General features: G+C 32.4%; 1 protein-coding gene and 2 long non-coding RNA genes across 3 annotated transcripts; 1 reads left to right on the forward strand and 2 right to left on the reverse strand.

The window, feature by feature from the left end:
* Positions 1-1,969: 1,969 nt before the first annotated feature.
* Positions 1,970-3,364, reverse strand: LOC126692812 (uncharacterized). Its single transcript, XR_007645095.1, has 4 exons — positions 3,192-3,364; positions 2,764-2,830; positions 2,330-2,407; positions 1,970-2,234 (listed from the first exon to the last, which is right to left on the reverse strand). It is a non-coding gene; the product is annotated as an uncharacterized LOC126692812 (long non-coding RNA).
* A 1,177-nt stretch (positions 3,365-4,541) lies between these two features.
* Positions 4,542-5,272, forward strand: LOC126692813 (uncharacterized). Its single transcript, XR_007645096.1, has 2 exons — positions 4,542-4,729; positions 4,826-5,272. It is a non-coding gene; the product is annotated as an uncharacterized LOC126692813 (long non-coding RNA).
* A 7,296-nt stretch (positions 5,273-12,568) lies between these two features.
* LOC126691179 (IQ domain-containing protein IQM6-like) lies at positions 12,569-26,023 on the reverse strand. The gene is made up of 9 exons (XM_050386243.1): positions 25,884-26,023; positions 14,634-14,748; positions 14,312-14,377; positions 14,129-14,217; positions 13,930-14,017; positions 13,558-13,797; positions 13,324-13,425; positions 12,774-13,023; positions 12,569-12,627 (listed from the first exon to the last, which is right to left on the reverse strand). Exons 1-9 carry the CDS (start codon positions 26,021-26,023, stop codon positions 12,569-12,571), a joined length of 1,149 nt encoding a protein of 382 aa, XP_050242200.1.
* Between the last annotated feature and the right edge of the window lie 625 nt (positions 26,024-26,648).

A 26,648-nucleotide genomic window follows, 5' to 3' on the forward strand; every position in this document is an offset into this window, starting at 1 on the left:
AAGAAAATGATGAAGAAGATCTGAAAAAGAAGCAAAAAATATATGAAGCGCCGATGGTATGGTGAGATTTAAAAAAGAAAAGAAAAGAAAAGAAAAGAAAAGAAGGAGATTAGATGAGTCACAGACGTGAGGAGGAAGAAAAAGATGGTGCTAGGAAACCGTGTGAACTGTGAAGGAAGTAAACCATCACAAAAGAAAAGTGGGCGGGTAGGTAGAGTCAGAATAGTGGGTGGGGGTAGGTAGAGTCATAATGTAATAATCTATATATATATATAAAACCGAAGCTTTTGAAGCTTCCACAATTTTCCACGTCACCATTATTTTCTTTTTCTTTTTATTTTAAATTCTTTTCTTTTTATTTTAGGTTATATTGCTTTTGAAGTTACCACAATTTTCCACACCACCACTATTTTCTTTTTCTTTTTATTTTAAATTCTTTTCTTTTTATTTTAGGTTATATTTTAAACTATAAAATTCGGTCTTCTTCACTTTGCGTTTGTGTAGAACAACACAATCCCGAAGCAAAGACTCAGAGACACAGTGAGAGAGTGCGATGCACAGAATAATTAAATAAAAAGATAATTAATCAATCTCACACTAAAAGAAAAGGCTAAAAGAACCAATAAGAGACTACTTTGTCCATCAAGTAATCAACCCAAGTGGCATCGTAGCTCATAAACAAAAGTCATTGTTGCATTTCATGGCTGCATACTTGCTAATAACTTATTGATGACAAATGGAATATAGCTCTATATTAAAACTAAAAGTAAAAGTTCAATCATTCTTTTTCTCTAATTATCAAAAACTAAAAGTAATTTACATCAGTTTCAAATAAAAATCACTTGAAGAATCAACTACTTTGAATCATTATCTGAAAGAGGAGCGACATAAAAACTTAAATAAGTCTTAAAGATGAAGTTCTTCGAACATATTTCAGCACCAATTTCCCAATTCAGCTCTATGTATGGCAACCAATTATCTTAGTCACTTACAATTTTCATCCACCTCCCTAGATCAATAAACTATATATCTACTAATCTACCTACCCTAACTTCAAATATTGAATACAAAGAAAGAGCCAAAATTTCTCAAACAGATTGTGCAGTGTATATAAACTTAAATTGTTCTATTGCCTTTTATTCACGAAAATAATATAGAAGAAATAGAAAAAAAAAATTGTTAAAAATGAATGCTTCATAGCTTCCACCATACTTGTACTTACACATACTAATCGTTATTTTCGAGAACTTGTAAAATGAATGAATGTACATGCCTAGATTAAGCTGCAGAACCTGAAATACCAAAGCAAACCTCTATAGATAGTGTAGCACAAGATGTAGCATCAATATTATCCTAGCAATCCAATTATCTATTTGATCCATTGGTTGCAGTGGTGGGCCATTGAATTTGTGAATATCTGTAGAGTCCTTACTAATCTCTTAATAAATTTAAAATATGATTGGATTCGTCATGATTTCAACCATTTTGCTGCATTACTTTTTCTAAGTGTAAAATGTGACAAACCTTGTAATGCATGGGTTATATTGCCGCTATAACATTATATTTTAAAATGAATATAATTTGCATTTAATCTTTTAATACTGGACTAAATTGATCTCTTAGTTGCTTAACTATACATTATATCTGATTACAACTAACCTAATGAATATTTACATTTGCTAAATTATATGTTATAATTTGATTACAACCTCCTTAGTTTAGTTGAACTGAAAATAGTCAAAACACTAAAATTCTACAAATTTAAAGTATATGCACCCCAAAAAATTAGAAAGCAAGCAATCAACACCAATCCAATCAAATATGGTGATGAAAAGTTCTGTTCAAGCATTTCTTTGAACACTTTCAAGGGAGTTGAGAAACCAAAGGGAAAAAAAAAGAGTTTCTTAGAATTGAGAATCCAACTAATATAATAAAAAAGATTTTCAGTTTTTGAAGATCATAAGCTGTTGAAGATTTATCATACAAACTAATGCTCCCAGGCTAATCTACCAAAATAAACGCAAATCTAAACCCTAAATTGAAATACCAAAACCTAAATCATATTTTTACCAACAACTTTTTAAAACAAAATTAAAAACTTTACCGGTAATGTTACTGGAGGTATAATGGTGGCTTGAAGCCAGAAAGCGGAGGGAAACAGGCTGACAATGGAAAAATCCCTCAAATTTCTCTCTCTACACCTAATGTTTGCTGATTTGTATTTTGAATGAAGTCTGCAGAGGAGCATTTATAATAAGGGCAGAGCTGCAGAGACAGAATGTTTGAGGAAACAATGGAGAGAGTTTTAAAAAGAAATTAAAAACTTTACTGGTAATGCTTTTGGAGTAATACTGTTCTGTCCAAAATGTGCAACCATACCAACGGTTTTAAGTTTGCAACAATAACACTGAAACAAAATAGAAATACCCATTTAAGAAAAATAAAATGGTTCCTTTAATAGGCCTAATGAAAAGGTATAATTTTCAGTTTTTTTAAATGTAATCAAATTGCTTGGACATTCAATTGCAGATAAATATTATGCAATGAATTTTAAATTCTCCAATGTACTACCTAGGGCCATATCTTCAGTGTTATGACATGCAATCATGTATCAATCAACCCTTCAACCCTGTTATTCATTTATTTAGTTTAATCAATAAGTAACCTTCTTAATCCTTTTCTTGGTAACAATGAAAATAACCCAATATTTGCACAAAATATACTTCAAAAATAGATATGGAAGAAGTAAAAACATAGCTCTACCTTTTCAATTATGCACTTTGCTATTGCTGGAATTTGTAGATAGCTTCTAAACTCTATGGACTTGGTCCTTCGATGTGCATGGTAGAAAGCAAAAAATAAAAGTCAGTAGTAGGCTGATAGCTATGGATCTTAGCTTCCATGGTTATACCAAAATTAAAAATACAAACCTTAGCATAACTAAAAAATAAGGATCAAACAAAACCCCTCAAAAATGTAGATGCTACTCTTAAAATCAAATAAAGAAGTAATAAAAACAATGAAAGTATTGAGATGAAACAATTAAACTAAACATAAAACCAAGCTTCAGTTAACAATTACCTAAATATCAGTCATCTTAATCACAAGCATTCCACCATAAAAATATATCTTGTAAAGGGAAAAAATTTATAGAATAGAGAGTCTAAATTTGAAGAGAGATAGAGATAGACCTGGTGAGGCCAAGTGGCCAATGATGACAACTGAAAAGGAAGCCATACCCTCTGCCACATATGGACCTGTGGTAGGATTCACTTAACAGTAGGGACTAAGGCAACCATTCAAGTGGGATTGTTCTGCCTCGGGTGTTGGGTGCTTCTCTGATTTCAATCAAAATACAACCATGAATAAGCAGATATTCTCAAACCCAAACCTGAATTTCTCTACAAACTCATCCCAAACTCAAATTAGCTACCAAAAATAAAAATAAAAATTCGATAGGGGTAGAAACCCAGGTGCCGACAGGGTTGTGGGAAAGAAAACTGAGTGAAAAGGTCTCCGTACCCGAACGCACGACCATTCCCTCCGGCCCCGACTCGGTCTGGGCTGATGTGTCGCCTCTTCTTGAATCCGCATGCAAAGGTTCTTTCCTTCTTGCCCTAACTCACTTTCTCTCTCTCGCTTTCCATCTTTGTTTGTTTCCTGAGAAATTAGATTTTTTTTCCATCCCCTAAACCTAAAAGTCACCCTTTCCTTCCCCCAAAATCAAAACCCAAAACTCAGATTCTCCCACCGTCGCCGCCGCCGCCCTTTTATGCAAACAGAGGAATTTTTTTAAATTTGGAAATATGATTTAGGTTTTGGTATTGTGGTCTGATTGGTTTTGATTTAGGAAGAACAGATGCTTAACTTTGATTTGTAAAGCCTTTGCTTTTTTTAATTAGGGTTATTTTAGGCAGGGTACCAATGGTCGTTTTTCTTTGATTTTTTAAATTCCTCAGTTTAAATTATTTAACAAATTTACCATCTTTGGCTTCATGTTGACCTTTGGTTCTTTGCAGTTCAATTCTCTACAGGTCCACCAAGTTTAGGTGAATACCAGTTGCTTATTTTGGATTCTCAATTGTTATTAAGGTTCTTTGCATTAGAATTAGTAGGTAGAGGTATTTCTTTGGTGTGTTTCTAAACTTATAATGTAAGCCTACTGTAGGAATTTGATTGGGCTTCTGATTTTGTTGGGTTCATTTGATTGATAATATTGGTGGATATATGCCAATATTTTGCATCATATTTCTGCTTTTTAGTGGGAAAGATACTATCTTTAGGTGCTTTTAAGCTTTATATTATGTTGGTTGCTGTATTAAGTTGGTCTGATTTTTGATAATAAACCATATTGACAGTGGTAGTTACATGTGTTTTATGCAGTTTAGCTTCTTGAAAGCATGTTTTTGGAGTTGCAATTTCAATAGAATTATTAATTTTTTGTTCCAATTTTGTTTCGGGCCCTTTTGGTGCCCTCTAATACTGATGAATACAGATGAAGCATGGAGTTGAATATTACGTATATGAGATTTTTTTGGTATTGGACACATGATGCTCCCCATAAGTAGATGTTATTGGTGACAATTATTTAGGTATTCGAAGGTTCTGATTCTACTTCAAATGTACAGATGCTTTGCTGAGGTTACCATCAAGACTGACCCACAAAATTTCAACTATATTGTTGAGTCTGGTGCTACCAAAAATTTTGAACCTGTGTGAATAGGATGAGGTAAAATAAAATAAATAAAAATAAAAGTCTTGCAATCTTTTGTACATATAACATGGTTTTTGACTAAATATTTTGATTATTCTTTTAATTCATTAGGCAGCAGAGACAATAACCATAAAAGAGAAGTTGGAGAGATGGAAGATGCAATGAAATCTTTAGAGAACAAAAACCTTGGATTTGAAAAGAAAAATGGACATCATTACTACATTGGATGGGATGAAATCTATGAAGGTATTATTTGCTTTACCAATTCTATTTTTATTTATTAGGGTAGGCTATCATCTCACAGTGCCACAAATGGAATCTTTAAGTCTCAAGTAGCCTCTGTAAATTTTAAGATTACATGATGATAGATCAAAGTAGAAGGCCATGAAGGTTGTCTCTGGCCTTTCAGGTATAGTTTTTTATTTTTTGTGATGCTCTTCAAAGCATATACTTGGTTATGTGATGGCAATGTTTCTTTTAAATTTTCCTTCAAATTCACTCACTTTCTTAAAGTAATTTTTATTTTCTTTAGCTTATAATATCTGGGTCTTTATTTTTCGTTCAACTTTTATGGGTTCAGTTCTTTTTCTTTTATTTCATGGACTTAATTGGCAAACAAGGTACCCCTACATGGTACTGCTCTTTCTTATAAATTTTCAGCTTCAATCTTCTTGGGTTTAATCCTTATTCAAATATGTTAAAACTTTTAAGGTTTTTGTTTTAATTGGTGGTAGTTGAGACTTGAGTGAGGATCTTGCAAAAAATGTAGAAGTGTTAGTAGTAGGGGCTGATGGATTGGGCTGTGAGCTACTAAAAGACTTGGCTCAGTCAGGTTTCCAAAATCTCAAGGTTATAGACATAGATAGGATTGAGGTAATCAATCTTAGGAAAAAAAATATCAAGTTTAGGTTTTTTTTAAAAAAAATCATCACACCCATGTCATAGGTAATTTAGAAGATGTTACCATATAATAATAATAGAAAATTTAAAAAAAAAAAAAAAAAAAGGTTATTTGGAAGATGTTTAAGCACTTGGGCAAAGTAGGTAAATGAGATCTATCAAGTATTTATCTTCCTATTTAATGATTAATTGTAAGCATATAAAACAGGCAGTTATGAAGGTTTCAGTTGCAATAGTGAAACTTGGGGTAGTATTTAACATTTTATGGCTTTTATAGAAATTATGAACTTGTAGCAGAGGAATGAATTTTGTTGCCAAGTTGTGATGGGTGTGAACCCTCATCCCTCAAGTTTTAGCAAAGACAACATTCCTGGTGGCTGTGATGTCAAAGTTTACTTCATGCTTTTTCATTTCATTTTTTACAATTTTGTGGAAAGAGTAATGGAATTGAAGTTGAATAAGACGAAAGAGAATTTTTTTTATGGTATGGCAATGGTATCTTCTGCATCGTCACAATTTGGCATTCCAACTTCTATGATTGGTGAGAGCATGTATTGGTAACTATTATTTCTACCGCAAGAACTATTTAGGTATGTATCCCTTGCAAGCACACATGAACTTAAATTGTCTTTTAATATATGCATGCTTTATTATTTTATAATAGTTTTCCCGTGCATCGCACGGGTTAGAGACTAGTTAGATTAAAATTCATTCCGAACCTTCTTAGAGGGTTCCATCAACGTTTCTAACAAATTAAGTATTTATCATCTTAAAACTCAATTTTATACTCTTTTCGTCTCATTTTGTTTGTCCTGTTTGAAAAGTCAAACTTTTTAAGGGAATATCATTTATTGTCTTGTCTACCTTTCAAAAATGTATAAGTTTCCAAAACTATCCTTAAATAAATTTTTCAAAAAATTGAATTATTAATAAAATAGGGGTATAATAGGAACATTAGTAAATTAATAACTTTTATTTTTAAAAACAGGACAATATTTTGAGACATCTCAAAATGAAATAGAGGACAAACAAAGTGGGACAGAAGGAGTAATATATAACACACCATTTTATAATATCACTTACATCAAAATTTCTATTTTTATCACCTTATTTAAATATTCTTTTTATATTTTTTTATTCTTCCCCTCTCTTTCTTTGTCTCTCTCTCCTGTGTCTCTCTTTCACAACCCAGGGCCGCCGCCGATCACGTAGAAAACGCCCTCAACCAAAGTGCTGATGCAATCGTATCTCCTCCTCGAGGCTTGGCACACCACGCGCCACGTGTCTGTGTCGTAACGCACCATGGCGTTTCGGTCGATGATGAAGATCTTAGATCCAACGGCCGACAACCTTGCGTGAGAGAGCAAGCCGTGGAAATTGCCAAGCGAAACTGCATCGTTCGCGAGAAACAAAGAGACTTTCCAGTTACATACCCCGTCAACGTCATCTTCGAAGCGGAGACTGGCTGCATAGAGGCCGAAGTCGGTGGCGGAAACAGCAAATGGTGGTGTGAATACGGCCGTGGCGGCGGCGGAGATCGAGGAAGGAAGGGGAGTCGAGGAGGTGAGCCCAGCGGCGACACCAGAAGGAGAGAGGGACGGAGAGCATGAGAGAGAGTGACAGAGGAGAGAGAAGAGAATTGGAAGGAGACAAACACGGAAGAGAGAGAAAAATAAATTAATAAAAAATGATAGCATAGTGTTACGGTGCGGTTTCAAAAATGGGAGTGCACTATATCAATATTGCAAAATTTTTAGCATATACAATCTTTAATGGAGCACGTTTTTGGATTATAAATGCTAAAAAAAAAAAAAAAAAAAAAGCATCTTTTAACATATACAAGACTTAGTAGGAATGATAAACAAAGTTTCTCTCCAAACTAGTTTGGAGAGAAATCCTACAAACTCATTATATATATTTATATTGAGTGTGAATTTTGAAAATTTAACCGTTAGATTGCATGTAGTTTGGAGAGAAACCCTACAAACTCATCGTATATATTTATATTGAGTGTGAATTTTGAAAATCTAACCGTTAGATTGTATGTTTTTATTATATTTTTAATGCTTACAAAATTTCAAGAAAATCAAAGATCAATTGCTATGTAATCAAATAAATGTTATAATTTCAAGTTTTTGTAATCTAAAGTTGTATATAAAAAATAAGTTAATTGATCAAATAGTAAATAATAACGGATTTGAACGAAATTTGATATGCATGTTAAGAACATAAAGAATATGAAATTCAACGGTTAGATTTTCAAAATTCACATCTAAAAAAGAAGTATATGAGAAGTTTGAAGAGTTTTTCTTCAAACTAGTTTGGAGAGAAACTTTGTTCATGATCAAATACCCACTGTACTAGTACACTAGTAGTACTACTTTATTTACTAAAAGTCCTGAGTTTTTACTTTTTTTTTCCTTCTTTTTTATTTATTTTTAAATCTCATCATCTCTACTCTTATTTGGATTTTTAAAAAAACATTATAGGTAATTCATTAATTTATATCATTTAGGTATAATAAGAATAAGTAATAATCTTTTATTTGAAAGTTTATTTCAATTTTTAGAGATATTTTAGTCAAAATTGCTAATATTTACAAATTTAATATCTTTATATCTTAAACTTCTCGCCCTTTAACGGTTCTTTGAACGATCTGGATCTGAAAACCATGATTTTAGCTTTAAGAAGGGAATAAAAGCCAAAACTCATACTTGGTGAAATTTAGGGCTTGTTTGATACTATTGTTTAAAGTTTAAACTTTAAACAACACAATTCATATTTTCACAACACTTTTTAACCCATATGTATTTCCATAACACTTAAACAACTTTACTAGAAATCTCTTACCAAACGAGTCCTTATATTTTGGCCGAAATTATCCAAAATTGAACGAAATGACCAGAACACCTAAAATATACTGAAATTTTATTTGAGGTGGAATGGAGGATATTACCGCAATGAATTGTATACCGGTACGAGAAATTCCGTTAAATCCATAAATATAAGTTGAAGTGTAGTATAAAAGGATACATGTATTGCTAAGAACTTTGTAACTCAACTGACACATCTTGGTATTTCATACAAAAACCATTAGAGTTCAAATCCTTCACTCCTATTATTGTAACTATCAAATTATCAAAAAGACATGTATTAGATTAGTTCACGTGTATTTTCAAAGTAACGTCAATATAAACAAGTTTTGAAATTATTAGTGCACAATAATACTACGTTTTTTTTTTTCTATGTTGTAGATTAGTAACATCTTAATTCCTATAGAAGATAGATAAAACAATAGGCAATGTCACATTAAATTTTTATTCTTTGTCATACTTTCTTTGTAGCCAAAAGGCCCAAAACACCTCCAATTTCTCTATGATCTTCCATCAACCAAACAAACTCTTCTACAAAGTCACAATTAAAAAAATATTAAAAAAAAAAAAAAACACCAATCAACTCACTGGACCAAACGAAACAACCCACATAAAGATAAACCACAAATAAAAAAAATCAAATCACTTAGCACCCTTAATTAAACAAGTACTTTCTTCCCCCAAAAAAAAAAATTACTTACCAGTTTTCCATGCCAAAGTTTCGTTACTTCCCTATATGCTTTGCACGAAGAACAAGTGAGTGAGTCAAGGAATTTGGAAGTCAAGGGACAATGCTCTCCAGCACTCTCACAGACAAACCATGTAGCATAAATTGCAGTTGATGTGGTAGGGGTATGCGTGAGCTTTTTTCTGTACACTTCTGTTGACAATGACTAAAATGCCCGCGTATTGGACTTCGGGGCATGTTTTACGGTTTTACCGTTCTACCCTTACAAGAACAAAAATGTAACATATTGGCCCACGCGGCATTTTGAATTGACTTTCATCGTTCTACAATGCATTGAAGCTGCATGGAAGCTACGTTGAGCTGCATGGAAGCTACGTTGAGGTAGCTTCCATGCATGAGCTTCAAATTTTTTTTTTTTTTTTGGGTCAACCATTGAGCTTCAATGCATTTTTTGAAATCGTCTTTTAACCAAAAAAAAGAAAAAAGAAAAGAAAAAAGGAAGCTACCTCAACGTCAATTCGCTAAAAATCCACGGCTCTATAATTTAAAAGTGTCAGCCCAAGGAGCCCATTAATTGAGTCCATCTTGCAATGTCCCGGAACATCTCTCACCCCGAAAGTATGGGCCTAAAGTTGAAACCAATTCGCTAAAGTAAGCTTAATATGCATGAGATTTGTTAGGTAAGCTGGATTGTCATACTTTTTTTAAGTTTGGGAATTTTTGGTTGGTTCATACGTGGAGGGGAAGTGGGCCAAGTTGTATGTCTCCATTTTTACTATGCTTCATCATCATCATCATTCATCATCTTCTCTCTTCTTTGTCAAAATAATAATACTGTGCTTTGTTTAATAAGTATTATATTAGACACTTTCAAAATTAAGTGTCTAATATAAATTGCAGCTTCATGGTAAAGCAATAAACCAAGCATAAGGATGATCAATTTTTAAATTTTGCTTGAATCAATCCAGTTAAAGTAAAGTTATCCATTTCTTTATTTAGAACGAATAGTGTTGCATATATGAGCCAAACAGTAACTTTTAATTTCAAGTAAACATTGGGATTCAATGTGTGTGTGATAGATATAGATACATACACACATACACACCCTAAGAGCATTCACATTAGTTGGTTGGATAATATCAAGTTATCATCAAAGAATAGTTGTCTGCTCAGCCTATAAAATAAAATAAAAAATGATATAACAAATTCAATATGAGATTATTAAGCTCATTTTAATTCAAACATCAAGGCCTGTAAAATTCAAAAAATGTAATTACATATGCAGATCACCAAATCCCATAAGTAGATATAAGAAAAAAAAAAGAAAGGAGAAGATAAAAGAATAACAACAATACCCTAGTAAATTAGGAAAAAAAAAAAGATTTCAAGGCTGCCATAGCAATAGAAATTTCACAAACTATAAACAAAAAATTAACCAAAAGATATTAAGATGATTCCACTAAAAAGCTGTAATGCATCTCAAATCCACAATTCCAAAAAATCTGCAATGATACATAATTAGAAATCTAAAATCTAACACTTGATAGCATCAGTAAGATTTTCCCCTCAACCCACAATATATATTCAATACAGAATTCCAGATGTTAGAACTAAACCAATTCATAATCCTTCACTAAAATTCATGGCAATATGTACATAGAAAATGACATACAATAACTTAACAATATATTTAGTTTCCTCTTCTAAAAAAAAAAAAACTTAACAATACAATGAAATACATTAAAATTCATAGGGTAATCTAGTATGTCCATTTGTTTATCTTGCTTATAAGAGTATGTTATTTATAAATACATTGAGATCATTAGACTTTAAATTTTTTTCTTCTTTGATGTAATCTGCTTAGTACCCTTTTGATGTTTTTGAAGCCTATGGAGCGGCATACTTTTATCATCAATTTCTTCAAATTCTATAGTTATAGCAGCAATTAATTGAGGTCTTTCACCAGATGTTTGTCCTATTTCTATTTTTTGACTGGCGATTGACTTGCCCTTGATTTCCTTACAATTTCCTCTATTGTGTCCTGCAATAATTTGCACTTTTATTAAATGCTGTTTGAAATAATGAAAGAATATATGCATGTTGCTTAAAATTTAGAGTGCGTTCATTGTACTATATTGACTTTGATGGTGTCATACAAAATTTAAAATCATATAGCAAGCAAGGTGGAGTATGCATGCTTTAGTTTCAATACATAAATTTGAGAATGATGCACTATGTTGCACTCTATAAACTTCAAAGGATTATATCATAAATTATCCAATATGTTTGTCACTAACTGGGTATGGGTGCAGCAAACACATGCATGTACAAAATTTTGGGTATAAGCAAAAAAAAAAAAAAAAAAAAAGAAGCTTGTAACGTTGAATGCTCATACGACCAAGACTTAATTGATTTAAAAGGTAAATTCAATGTTCAGCAAGTAATTTGCATATCAAGAATATTAAATGCAAAATAAGAGAATTCATTTCTAAAAAATAATTCATTTAGAAAATAACTGTTTATAATTCATGGTCAACAACTTTTGCAAGTGACGAGTTGAAGTGAAAATAATTAGATAAAAATCTCATAAGAATAAGAAATTCATCAAAAAAATATAAAATAATTAAAAGTTTAAAAAGACATTTTACAAATAGAAGAAAATTCCCCAATGTCAATACAAAATTATAAAAAAAAGGTTAGATTCTATTCCAAATGCATGTATAGATTATATAATTTTACTAACATCACCTAAAAAAGTTTCTTTTGCGAAATAAGTTTTTAAAATTAAAATTGATAAAATTATATTTAATTAAGATCAACTATATCTTCAAAAATATTAAGTGCTTTAGTTATATTACCAATTCAAAACTAAATTTTAGTATTAAAAAAAAAAGCAAAAATTTGACTAATAATTTTGCATTAAAGAAGGGGAATAAAGTTTAAGTAAAAAAAATATTTTTTGAGTAATATTTAAATATATGAATGACCTCAATTTAGTTTTTGTATTAGGCCCCCAAATGCATCGAGCTGCCCTTGCATGTATGCAACAAGTTTTTGCCTATTATATATATATATCTCATATATTTGGGTTGGATATATTAGTCATATCAAGTTATTAACTTAATAGCATAGGCCTAAGTCTATGCTATCGGAATAATATGTTTAATATACCTCTAACAAATGCTAATGAGTAGTGCATAGAAGAGAGTGCAAGTGAAGAGGTGTAGTTCACCTTCCTCCGACACACATGGCCATTCTTCACATGGAAAGAATTTGTGGCTTCTTCTCTCAATCTCATGGAGGGATTCTCATCAGGTGTGTCAAATTTATCCACTCATTGTGTTTTTCCCTTTAAATATATGCTAATGATTCTAGAGAGTTTGGTAAATTCCATTATCCACTTTCGTTATGTGGATCTTTGTTCAAAATTTTGACAACATTTCCACCATAATCTACAAAATTGTGGAAAACAGTGGCATAGAAAAGAATGCAAAAGAATCCCTATAATAAAATCCATTATGGATTGTGATTTCATCCATATTTGTATTAGCCCATATAAAAGAATGTTCTCTTAAGTTGTTGTCTGAGTCAGTGTTACTTGCTCCCGATCGAGCAAGGGAACTTCTGCCTGCAGTTGTCTCTTTACATAAAGAAAATCGACTAGGAACCTTTAAGCTGAAGTGAGAAAAGCTCCGGGATGATGCATTATCACTTCTTGATTTTGGGGGTAAGTTGGCTTGCTCTAGAACCAGGACCTGAGGCTCAGGAGGATAGTCTCTCATGCAACCAATTCGTGACCCTGCATCAGTTTTCCATTTAATGGATAATTGTTTCGCCAACTGATATGACTTTTGTTAAAAGAGTTCCACACGGTTTAAGTGCAAGCTTAATAACGTGTATATAAACTCTTGTATACACTCGCAAATTCGAATCCTCTCCATTTTACTATGATATGGAGATAGTCCATTTACCTTATTGAATCTGCTTCTTCTTCATCACCTGGGCTTTTCTGTTGCATAGAAAGAGTGTAGTACATTAGTAAATCAAAATCTCAAATCAAATAAGGCAAACAAAGTCCCTGAGTGCAATGACAAAGCGGGAGGTTTTTGGCTAGATAAAAAAATGCATGCATGTCTTGCATTCTCTACCTTTACATTATTGAGATCTACGTTGCGTTCCTTAAGGAACGACAAGAATTCCTGAAAATTTTCTACTGTCGGTTGATAATGCCCACTGTGAGGCCAAACTGCCTATTTGAATTGACAGAAATCATATTAGTACATCAAAAAAAAAAAAAAAAAAATCACAAGAAGAAAAAGAAACCATTAATTAATCAAGCCATGCAGTTCTAAAACTCCCCATATTTTTTCTTTTATACATACCTTCACGATGCCATCTTCCACTTCTAATCTTCCAGCACACAATATGGCTCCACCTGCCAAGAAACTTGAATGTTGAAATGTGCCCTTGTTCTTCAGCCCAACGTACAAGGTCTTGAACGTACTAAGCACAAAGATCCACTTCACATTTTCGGGTCCTCCTGCTGTATGAAGGAATTCACCACTATGGTTGAAGATAAGTTTCCCATCTTGAACCACAACTTCATAAGCCTTCCTTTCTGCCTGCAATGCTTCATGATTGAACTTCAAAGCATGGTGTTTGTTCCACGATGCATGCATGCATGCATGCTTTTTATCAAAATACAAACTCTAGCTACTTCCTAGCGAGGGAGCACAAAGGGACGTGAGACTCACCGGACCAAGATATCTGATGCATTGCTGCTGAAGCTTCGATCTAGAACATCTCTCATGATTGACCTCTTTCCCTTCTCCTATGTCGAGCCTGTTATTTTTCGAAGTTTTTTTTTTTTGTCTGATTATTTTTCGAAGTTCAGATGTCAAGCAAATTAAAAGTCAATACGAAGGATTTGGTTTTGGTCCAAAGTAATCCTACCAGTAGAAGAAGGGCTGTTTACTCTCACAGTGGAGCCATTTCGCATAATAAAATTGAAGATTATGGCCATAGCGATGGTGAGGATCAATCTGTTAAGGAGAGAATAACAAGATTGACAACAGGCCACAAATAAAAACTATTGTTTGGTTCCAAGATAATGCTTTAAGCATGCATGGGACTTACTGCCTCAAGCCAATGTGGTGAAGCAAGTTCCTTAGCATTTCCAACCTTAGATATGCCTTTTCCCACCTGCCAAAACAAAAGAAAAAAAAAAAAAAGAAGAAAAAAAAGAATCAGCAATGGGGAACCATTTATAACTGAGCGATGTTATTATTATTATTATTATTATTATAATATAATAATACTAGATAGAATTCTGTATATATGTGTGTGAAACTTTCTCTTAAAAACTTGAATTTCAATACTTATTCTTTTATACTCTACAAGCACTTAAACTTATGAAGTGACTATCATTTAACCATGCACCAAATTGATCAAAGCTTACCCGAGCGGCTCTAATTGTTGCCCTTGACCAGCGTGAAAGGGCTGACTCGGGTTTCTCGATGTCAAAGAATGAAACAGAGCTTCGCTTCAGCTCTGCAAACTCTAGTAGCTTCCACCTATAAAGTGCAATTGCAAGAAGCTTATTATATTATACAAAGGATGTTTGGACAAATGGACACAACACCATTTCATTTAGTTTTAGTTTTAGATAGAATAAAATTTCAAGACATCCGGTTCATGATAATTGCTCTTTATTATTAGATAAGACACCAATTAATTTTTAGTATTAGTGGAATTTAAACTCTAAAACTCTTATTTGACGACAAAAAACCTTATCAATCGAGCTAATTGTATCCCACTTTCATTAAAGAAAAAAAAAGAAAAAGTTTCATTTGGTTTTAGTTAACATTTGAATCAAATGAGATGAATTTAATTTGAGAATATCACTAGTTGTTGACTCATGCTTTTGCATTGTCTTTTTCAAATTTATAAGTAGACTGATTAATCATATAGTTTTTGCTTCTTCTTCTTTTTTTTTTTTTTTTTTTTTTTTTTTTTTTTTTTTTTTTTTTCAATTTTATACGTAATCTTTTGTGACTTTTGCCCCCTCACAAAAGTCACAGGATTCAACGAAAAGGGTATGGCGAAGAAATTCTTGTTCTTGATCATACTAATAATTAAGAAAAATCTAATCAACTTGCCTTTATAAAGTTTGATTATAAAGTAATTTAAAACACTCTGAAATTACTATTATAAAGTAATCTTCCTATTATAGTGTACTAATTTACTTTCATTTTGTAAACTTCCTAAAAATAATAATACTAATAATTAAGAAAAACGCCCATTTAGAATATTTGATAATTTTGGGGGAAAAAGAATATTTGATAATTTTGGAAATTTTGATCTCAAGTGTTGTTTTCATATATTTATTTCAAGAAACTAAGGAATTTGACTTAATTATTATTATCGACTTCTGGATTATATTTTGGGAAATTTTGTTTGTTTCCATTGGAATTAAGCTCTTAAATTCAAATTATATTTTGGGAAATTTTTTTTGTTTCCATTGGAATTAAGCTCTTAAATTCAAATTTAAGTTGACATTTCTATTGAGAAAGTTTTTAATAAGTGATTGAATCTATTCTCAAATAAGTTGGATCATCAATACCTATTTCCTTTTAAGATTTAATTCAAATTCGAATTGGAAATATGAAACATGGAAAGTATAAAAGATGTTTAGGTCTTAAATATTGTGGAGATTTGGTCAAAGTTCTAAATTGGAAAATGAAACTTAGACGGAAATCTAAAATAGGAATTATTTTTTAAAATTTATAATAGGAAATAAAAATGTTAAAAAAAAGACGATTTTTTTTTTTTGGTTTGAGAATACTATATTAGAAAATATATCATTAAACTCACCAGAGGTGTAAAAACTCAAGACAGGATTAAAAAAAAAAAAAAATATATATATATATATATATATATATATATATATATATAAAGGATCGGGTGGGTTGGGTTAAACCCAATTCCGACCCAAAACCGAAAAATCTGGAGAGCAAGACCCGAAACGCAAGCTCATGATCAAGATTACACATACTTACAGGTAACTACTCTAACATATGCAAGCTCAAGAAATGGAAGCAATAAAAGCTCCAATCTCTAGGAAGGCAAATGTTAATGGCGGAGAAGGGGAAAATGATAAATAGTATGGCTTTGAGTTCTGGCGAGAAAACTACGTATTTTAGTTTCAAGAAGGAAATAAAAGCCAAAACTTATACCGGGTGAAATTTAGGGCTTGTTTGATAATGTTGTTTAAACAACAGTTTTTAGTGTTTAAACAATATAACACATATTTTCATAACACTTTTTAACCTACATGTATTTCCACAATATTTAAATAACGTTATAAGAAATCTTTTACCAAACGAGTTTTTATATTTTGGCTGAAATTATCCAAAACTGACCGAAATGACTGGAACACCTAAAATATACTAAAATTTTATCTGAGATGGGACGAAGGATATTACCGTTATGAATTGCATACCGGTATGAGAAATTCCGTAAAATCCATAAATATAAGTTGAAGTGTAGTATAAAAGGACACACATATTGTTAAGAATTTTGTAATTCAATTGACACATCTTAGTGTTTCATACAAAAACAATTAGAGTTCAAATCATCCACTCCTATTATTATAACTATCAAAAAGACATACGTATTAGATTAGTTCATGTGTATTTTCAAAGTAAAGTTAATATAAACAAGTTTTGAAATTATTAGTGCACAATAATACTACGTTTTTTCTATATTGTAGATTAGTAACATCTTAATTCCTATAGAAGATAGATAAAACAATAGGTGATGTCACATTAAATTTTTTCTTCTTTGCCATACTTTCTTTGTAGCCAAAAGGCCCAAAACACCTCCAATTTCTCTATGATCTTCCATCAACCAAACAAACTCTTCTACAAAGTCACAATTAAAAAAAAAAAAAAAAAAAAAAAAAAAAAAAAAAAAAAAAACCAATCAACTCACTGGACCAAACGAAACAACCCACATAAAGATAAAGCACAAATAAAAAAAATCAAATCACTTAGCAACCTTAATTAAACAAGTACTTTCTTCCAAAAAAAAAAAAAAAAAAAACAATTACTTACCAATTTTCCATGCCAAAGGTTCGTTACTTCCCTATATGCATGCTTTGCTCCAAGAACAAGTGAGTGAGATTTAGAATTTTTTGACGGTAAAACGATAAGTGAGCTAGGTTTAGAATTAGATGTTCAGTTTTTAAGACATTTATGTAATTTTGAAAGAGGGAAGGGTCCATTAAATTTGGAAACGCTTATATTTAAAGGAAAAAAAAAAAAAAAGTGAGTGAGGTTTAGATTTTTTTTTTGACGGTAAAACAATAAGTGAGCTAGGTTTAGAATTTTTTTTTGAGAACAGCTAGGTTTAGAATTAGATGTTCAGTTTTTAAGAGATTTATGTAATTTTGAAAGAGGGAAGGGTCCATCAAATTTGGAAATGCTTATATTTAAAGGAAAAAATAAATATGATATATATATGCGAAACTACACTATTCACTGGCAGCTCCAAGTTAATTATTATTATTTATAAAATTAAAAAATTTTATGATTTTTTTACCTTAAAAAAATTGTGTAACCACCCTAAATTTTTTTAGGTCCAATATAATTAAATTTTGGACAAAATTTAGCAACAAACTTGGTTATAGATTAAGGCTACAATTCTACTCAAATTTTTTTTTATTAGATATGAATTTTAACAATTCCACAATTAGATTACATTTTTTTTTTTCTTATATCTTTCATGCTTGCAAAACTTCAAGAAGATTAAAGATAAATAGCTTATGTCATCAATCAAATGTTTAATTCTCGAGTTTTTGTAGTATAAAATTATACGCAAAAAAATAAGTTTATGAATCAAATAGTAAATAACATCTAATTGACATGAAACTTGACATGTGTTTCAAGAACATAAAAAACATATAATTCAACGGTTAGATTTTCAAAATATGTAGTCATGTTAATTTGTTTAGTGAAAGTTGTAGTCTTAGGATACAACTAAGTTTGTAGTCAAATTTTGATCCTTATAACTGTATATTGGGCCTTTACAAACAAAAAGATAAATCTAAGAAAAATTTTATTTAACTAAAATTTTGAAAGAGATATAACTTGCAGTATTGATAATGAGATATAATTATCTTTTTTATTAAATATTGTATAATTTAAGTTTTTTAATGACCACTATGGAAAAAATTTCTGAAGCCGCCACTGACACTATTGGTCTCTCAAGTTTACTCTGTGTGCGCAATTGGTCCCTCAAGTTTTTAGTCCTTCAGTTAATTTCCGTTAGTAGTATTGCTTATGTGGTAAATGAAATAATGACCATGACATGACATTTTTTTTGTTAAAAAATTACAAAAATGAATTTACACGTAAAAAAAAATCTGCCTCATTCCAATTCAAGTAATTTCAATGGAAACAAATAGAAAATTGCTTTGGGAGGTGACTTACAAGGACACGGAAGAGGCATTTGGAAGCAAAGGAGACGGAATTGATGGCATTTGGGATCATTTTCAGGGAGAGTACTCTCACAGACAGATCCTGTAGCATAAGTTGGTGTGGTTTATGTGTAACACTGTGCACACTAGTGCTGTTGTTGTTTTTTATTTTTATTTTTTTTTTATTATTATTTTTTTTTATGGGTGCACACTAGTGTTGTTGGTTAACTTGGTTTCTCACCTTCCATTGCTTCTTTTGCCCAATCGCATTTACCATAGTTATAGACTTTTTTTATGTGTAAATTCATTTTTGTAATTTTAAAAAATGTCACATCATTAGAAAAAATGATAGGTCATTATTTTGTTAGTCATGTAGGTAACACTATTAATGGAAGTTAACAGAAGAACTTATATTGCTCATTTTGAAAACTTGAGGGACTAATTGCACTCATTTGAAACTTGAGGGGTTAATTGTGCACACAAGATATAAACTTGAGGGACCAACAATGTAGTTTCGCCTATATATATTTTTTATGAAAGATATATTTATTTATCAAAGTATTAATTAATGAGTTCATAAGGTATTCTATCAAATATATATATATATATATATATTTTTTTTTATATTTATATTTAAATCATAACATTTCTTTTATGATTTAAAGGTCTAGATTCTGTCATGTCAGTATTCCACTAACCGGATTGAGATTCAGTGCAAAAGCTAGGGTTATTGCACCATGCAATAGGAAATCAATAGCTGAGAATAAAAGTTGTAAAAGTCACTTTTAGTTTCAACCCTTGAATAAAATTTTTTTTAACCCTCAACTTCTTACCATTTCACTTTTACACTTTATTTTTTCACCTCTCTCTCACACTCCATGGTTAATTGCACGGTGCAATAGCATCTTAACCCCCCCCCCCCCCCTAACAATACTTTCAAAATAATAAAAGAAAATAAAACTAGAGTTGGTTCCCAATTTGGGCCTTCCCCCCCCCCCCCCCCCCCTTTCTTCACAACATCTCCATCTTCTTTTTTCTCTTTTCTATGTTTGTCTTTCTTGAGTGTTTAGACCCTTTACTGTCAAAAAGGAACCATAAAATTTTTCACAACTTCTTGTCACAATTGTGACGTGACAAAGTGTGATTAGCAAAAAATAAAAAATGGTGGGTCCATGTGCAAGTGATGGTTAACTACTCACAATTTGGCATGTCAGAGTTATGTTAAAAAAATTGTAAAATAATTTGTGGTCCTAGAACTACTCCTAGTTCTAATTACTAGACTTCTAGTTGGCGACTTAGCATAAACTGTGTGAAACCTACTAAAAACTGACCACACTTCTAGACTAATTTTAAAAAAAATTTAGTCAATATTATTAACAAAATAAATAAACAATTGTAAACTAATATAAATGTCAAACACAATCTAATATAATGTAAATTGTAATATTTTGGTCAATATTATTAGCAAAATAAATAAACAATTATAAACTAATATAAATGTCAAACACAATCTAATATAATGTAAATTGTAATATTTTGTCAATCTAAAAGTGTTCAGATTATATAGAATAGGTTCACTTTCCTTGATTACTCTGAAAAATATAGAATTCAACATTTTTTTCTACTCTAATGAGTATTTAAAATTTGGGTTTTGTAAAAAAAACAAGAGATGGAAGAGATAAAAAGATAGTTGTGGTTTTAGTGCCTTACAATAGCATTAAATAGTTTATTATTATTGATAGGGTCCAAACCAAGTTTAGTTCATCCATGATGGTCATCCATGACCAGAACACGTCCATAGGATTTTACAAGAGAAGAAGCCCAATAGAAGCACCCTAAACGTGAATAAGATCCCTCCATAAGATATTTCAACCGTCCAAATTAGGATGGTCGTCCATGCCTCACAAGAGTATGGACAACCAAGGATGATCGTCCATAGATCACAAGGGTATGGACGACCATATGACACTTAGTAAATTTCAGAGGAATTCTTTACAAGCTTTGCACAATCAAACCACGATCTGTTATTCCAGAACGTGGGGAGCATTACCTAAATTCGCTCCATTTTCTCCATTAACTCCACACATCTCCCATGATAATAGTGGATCTGAGCAAGTAGACTCACTTTTAATTCTCTATAAAAGGATTAAGTCTCATTCAACAAAGGTAAGTTCTACTATTCATAGTTTCCCATCCTTGTGTTCTAGAGAGAAAATTGACTTAATCGTCGGAGGGTCCTTGGCCGGGTTACATCGGTCACCCTTGATAGTCTTTTCTTTCCTTTTAGGTTCTAAAGCATTACCATAGCTCGAAGCATTCCAGCTTACTGATTTTCGTGCATCATCAATTATTATTATTATTATGTGTAAAATATGGGACCCACTAATTAAAATTCTAAGGCCCAAGATTGGTTTAGGGCCTAATCTGATTACAAATTGACTTGAGAGGTGTTAAAATGAAAAAAATATAACTTTTTATGAGCAAATAAATCTATTTTTGGAAAATAAAAGGCCAAGAAAACCTTCGGTCTGCATATGTAGGCTAGAACCTGTGTACACAGGTCTGATGCATATGCACGTAGGCACGAACCTGTGCATGCAGCTAGAGTTTCAGAAACCTGTGAAAGACAAGTTTTTTGCATTAATGTTGAGGTTTGGAATGAATCCCACATTATTTGGGAGCCGTTCCAAACCTTATTTTCACACTATATATAGCCATACATGGCACCTTTTCAAAACACATAGAAAATCCTATAGGAAAATCTAAGATTCAATGGCAATAGTGAATCAAAGAGGGAGTTTTTCACAAAACATCCTCAAGTCAATTTTATTTGATTGGGACCTTTTCTGGTCTTGATCTTTTGAGTTTAAGATTACTAATCACATTTATATTTGATTGTGAATAGGACTGAGAGGAATAGTTAAAATCAAGCTTGAAAAGCTTCTTGTTTGAGGTATTGAGTTCTAAACTTTTCCTTTTCATTTCTTTGTTTTTGATCATGCTTTGATCTGTTTTCTTGCTTTATTTATGCTTTATATTGTTTGTTTAGTTTAGGTTTGTGTTGCTTTTATGTTTCGATGCATGTTAGGTTGTTAGATTTAAGTTTTGCTTTGTTTTTCTGCGTTTCTGTGTTGCTAGGTTAGGGTTTAGGGTGTGTTTGCGTGTGCATGCTTTTGCATGCATACGCAAACTTGAAGTATGCGTATGCATACAACTGGCCTGTGTACGCAGGCTAGTTGTATGTGCACACATATTTGTGCCCAAAAACCCTAATTCAAGTTTTTCTACTTTTGTTTCTTTGTTTCTCTTATATCATATGTCTCTATTTGGACCCTTTTTATGCTTTCCAAGTCTTTATTCCTCTGTTTAGTTGTTTGTTTGTCTTTAACATGCTAGATTAAGGTTTATCTCTTTGCTTTTTGCTTTGATACCATAAACATGCATTCACTTGTTCTTGCATTAATGCCATAGGTGCTGTGATGTAATAAGGTAAGTGAGGTAAGTCATGCATTCACATGAACATGCATTTTTTTTTTTATGATGAATATGTGTGTTCGTTGTTTGGATACTATGCTTATAGGATAATATGATTCGTCATGCCTACTTTTCTGCCATGATTTTGTTTGTTGCCTTGGATGAGATAACCTGAGATTTCATGATAAAATATGCTAGGGTTTATGATGTGATGAGATGATTGCCATGATAGATGTATGCTAGGGTTGGTTAATGAGCATGATAGATGAATGTTAGGTCTTGGGATGATTGATGCCATGTTTGTTGGAAAATCTGGTTTTGTATCTCATATAAAACACACAGTGGAAGCAACAATCATGGATCTACTTCATTCATGAGAGATAACTTGTAACCTTGAATTCTAGAACAAAAAATAGGAAGCGTACCTTGATGCAGTGAAATTCAAAACCAATACTTGAGAATACCTTTAATCTTCATCTCAATTCCACATGGTGCCCAAGATGTGTGGTCTCTTAATCAGTCTTTTTTGTACATTGATTCTCAAAGAAAAGACATTCTTCTTCTTCTCGTAGAGAAAAACTGATTTCTTTTCTTTTCATCATACGTACGTACAAAACTACATTAGTAGTTCTTTTATTTAATAACTCTTATTAAATAAAGACTGATTATCTAATTGGGTTTGGGCCTACCCAATTGGGCTTTAGTTTGTGGCTTGAGATGAGGCCAAAGGAAACAAATAAGACTCTAGCTCCAATAGGCCTTGGGTTTTTCTTTCAACTCTTGATTAAGTCCAAAATTACCATTAATTATATTCAATACCACTATAAGAATATAATTGCACTCTAGGTCTCATTAATAAATTATATCCCAAGACTTTATTATACATACAACCCCTTCATTAAAATATTCGTAGTAATACAAAGTCATGAAATAGAATGCCACTTTGAAGATTACTACATCTTAATCCTTGAGTACCCGGTTTAATTTTTTATGTTATTCATCATATATTCATGAAATTCAATATCATAAATATATACTTTAGTAACTCCTTACTAAAGTGGTTGGGCCCAACACTTTGAATAACCAAACCTATTAAATTTATCTCAAGGGAATATCTTATATCTCTGTTAAGAGATTATGAATTCCATCTTGAGAATATATGTTCCATTAACATTAAATGCGGTTGCCCAATATATTGAGGTTTTGACCGTGACTTATAGATCTCACTCCTGATATATCAAAGCAACCTACACCTTAAGATCAGGTCCATTATTCTCTCAAGATTTAGAGTTGATGTAAATAGAAGTCGTGAGATTTATTATTCATTTGATAGTCGTTAGGTGAATAATAAATCTTACAGCAGTCCAGTTCAATATGTCTTAACTCTTGAAACATATTAACACATCAACTAGAAGTCTCCACTTCCATGATCAAGACAAATCATCTTAGTTGATATGTTATAGTCTTTGCAGATGAAATGCCTAATTTCATCATTGACTACGAACTAAAATTCTGAGTTTACAAAGAACTTGTGATTTATATCTTTCTGTGACTTTTCACATAAATCACATATTATGCATCTCATGGACTAAGATAATGTCCCATTATTTCATTTATAGATAGTCTCATATAATTAAACAATTTAATTATTATGACATACCAATAAATTGGATTTTAGGGCATAAACCCCAACAATCTCCCACTTGCTCTCAAAGACAATTTATCATCTATCCGACACTTATCTCCCTTTAGAATAATTCATAGTCACTCTAAGGCAAGGTTTGGAAACAAGTTTCAGCCAGATTTATTGCATAAATTATCTTTTCTACTACTATATCTCATGTACTCATATCTCTCTAATGAGATGACACTTACGCTTGATGTGTATCTTCACCAGCTAGGATGAACACATATCTTGAAGTCCAACTTCATGAATCACAATCAAATTACAAGTCAATATTTGTACATCCAGTAACCATCAAAACTTTACTTTTGTGGATAAGCATATAATCCCTCATTCTCCTAAGATATTTGAGCATATGCTTTACTCCCACTAAATTAAGTGATCTTTGATTCAAATGATGTTTGCTTACCTTGCCCACCTCAAAATAGATATTTGGCCTAGTATTTAGCATAGCATTGATAGGCCACAAATTGAATGACCCATTGTGATAGAAATTAATTAATTAATTAGCCAAGTTATTAATTAATCAATTTATCATGCAAACGCGTGATAGCACAAACAAATCACCAATAAACTAAATATGCAGCGGAAAATAAATAACAGGGTGATTTCTTTACAAATGGGGAAAACCTAATGGCAAAAACCCCACCGGGTGATTTTCAGGTCACTACTCCCGAAACTCAACTATCATCACAACAAGCGGTTACAAGTAAAGGAATCCTAGTACCTTACCAACCTACAGTTGAACCCTTACCCCAATACCCAATTGGACTTGTTCTGTAGTCACAGTTCCCCTTTCAGATGCACGACTCCCAGTACGTGACTAATCAATTGCGCGGATTCCAGTACGCGACTTCAATCACCAACTAAGATGTTGGTTGCAAAGTTCTTCAGTTCATCCACACGATGAAGATCAAGAAGATGCTTGGTCACAAAACCCTATGGTGCACATACACAGCAACTTCTTCAAGAGAAAGAGATGAACTAGGACAAGAACTTCGTCTCCGGTCACAATTTGCTTGAATAGAGTTTGCTCAATACTTGTGCAACTTGTGAACACTTTGACGGCCCTTAAATTGATCATTTTATATGTTTAGGTTTAGGAGAAAAGAAGGCTCAAAGACATATTGACGGATCCCAAGAAAATCAGATTAAAATTTTGAAAATATTAAACTTCGATAGATAGCAGGTGTCGAGTAGGTGTCGAGCAGGTGTCGAGCACACCAAATGTAGAACAACTTCCTTAAGCTCGATAGATGCAGCTGTCGACCAGCTGTCGAGCTTTAATGATTTTGCACTCTGAACTTGTTTTCTTGAACAGACTTGAAAGCTTCAATACTTGATCTTGAAATAAGGTTTCTTGAAGTATTTAAAACATTCTAAATCTACCCAATTACAAGTAAAATGCGTTTTGTCAAAGGATAAGCCAATTACATAAAATCATGACATATGTTCTTAACAAGTGAAACACATATGTCCTAACAATCTCCCCTTTTGGCAATCTGTGACAAAACCACAACAAACAAATGAACATATGAGAGAAGTCATAAATCACTCAACTCATATTCATTTGTTGAATACAATAAAATCTATCCTAACACAAACTCTTGAAAAACTTTGCAAGAAGAGAGTTTATGGCAAGTAGACTTTGACAACTAGACTTTGACAACCTGTATTTCTGAAACACTTTTAAACAAAACTCATCAAGGCATCTTTGTGTGAAACAGAAATAATAGATTGCATACAAGTGTAAGAAACATGTGTATAAAGAGCGAAAAGAACCAACACATGAAGGGGTAGGTGAAAGAAAAACATACATCAATATAAGTAAAGAAATAAGTACAATGTATGTCTGGAAATGGTCACACGACCTTATGTACAAAAGTAATTTATCAAAAAAAAGAAAAGAAAAGATACATACTATCCTCACTACATCCCTCAAAAAAATCTATCAACACTCCTCCTAACAAAATGATCCTATACTAACTCTCCCCCTAAGATGGACTACTTTCATACCAAAACTACTCCCCCTTTTTGTCACGAATGACAAAGGGTAAGAGTGTCAAGTAGACATCTCATCGGCAGAGCTAGTATCTCCACCATCATTATCTGAAGCATCATTGTTATCACCATCATCATCATCCTCATCCTCAGAAGCAGAAGCCACAGGAGAAGGCGGTGAAGAAGTAGCCTCAGGAACAAAGCCACCCATAGACGCTTGTCGTCGAGCAATACGACCGACACGAACGTTGACCTGATACAACTCCGTAGAGAGTGTATTGAGGTGAGCATCCATGTGCTGCAGCTGCACCATAATATCTCCTAGAGACATATCGCTCGAAGAGGAAGGAGGAGCTGATGTGGATGGAGCCGAATGGGATGGAGCAGAACGAGAGGAAGGAGCTACTGAATCTGACTGCCACGACCGAAGCTGGGCCTCGCTACGTTTAACGATAGCGTAATCTATGGCACACATGACAGTGAAGTGGTCGAATGAGGGAAAAGGAACAGAAAAATGGTGTAGAATCCTCGTGATAGCGGAAAAAAAGATGAGCTTATCACGGGCCGCCGAATCTAGATAAACATCTATAATAGACAAAATGAAATGAGAAGAGAAGTCTATGGTAAGATGCTCAAGAAGTGATAACAAAAACCGAGCATGAGGCTTTGTGATGGAGTTATAGTGAGAGAGGGGATGCAAAATAAAAGTCATCACCATGTTCATGAATCTAGGACCTTTAGCAAAAGGTTGACATGGTGTAAAAAGACGCTCACCCCAAGAAGTAGGGCGCTCACAAAAAGCAGACATGAGCTCGTCCCTAGACACAGTCCTCAGA

The sequence above is a fragment of the Quercus robur genome, chromosome 7 (assembly GCF_932294415.1).
Source record: "Quercus robur chromosome 7, dhQueRobu3.1, whole genome shotgun sequence".
NCBI classification, from domain to species: Eukaryota; Viridiplantae; Streptophyta; class Magnoliopsida; order Fagales; family Fagaceae; genus Quercus; species Quercus robur.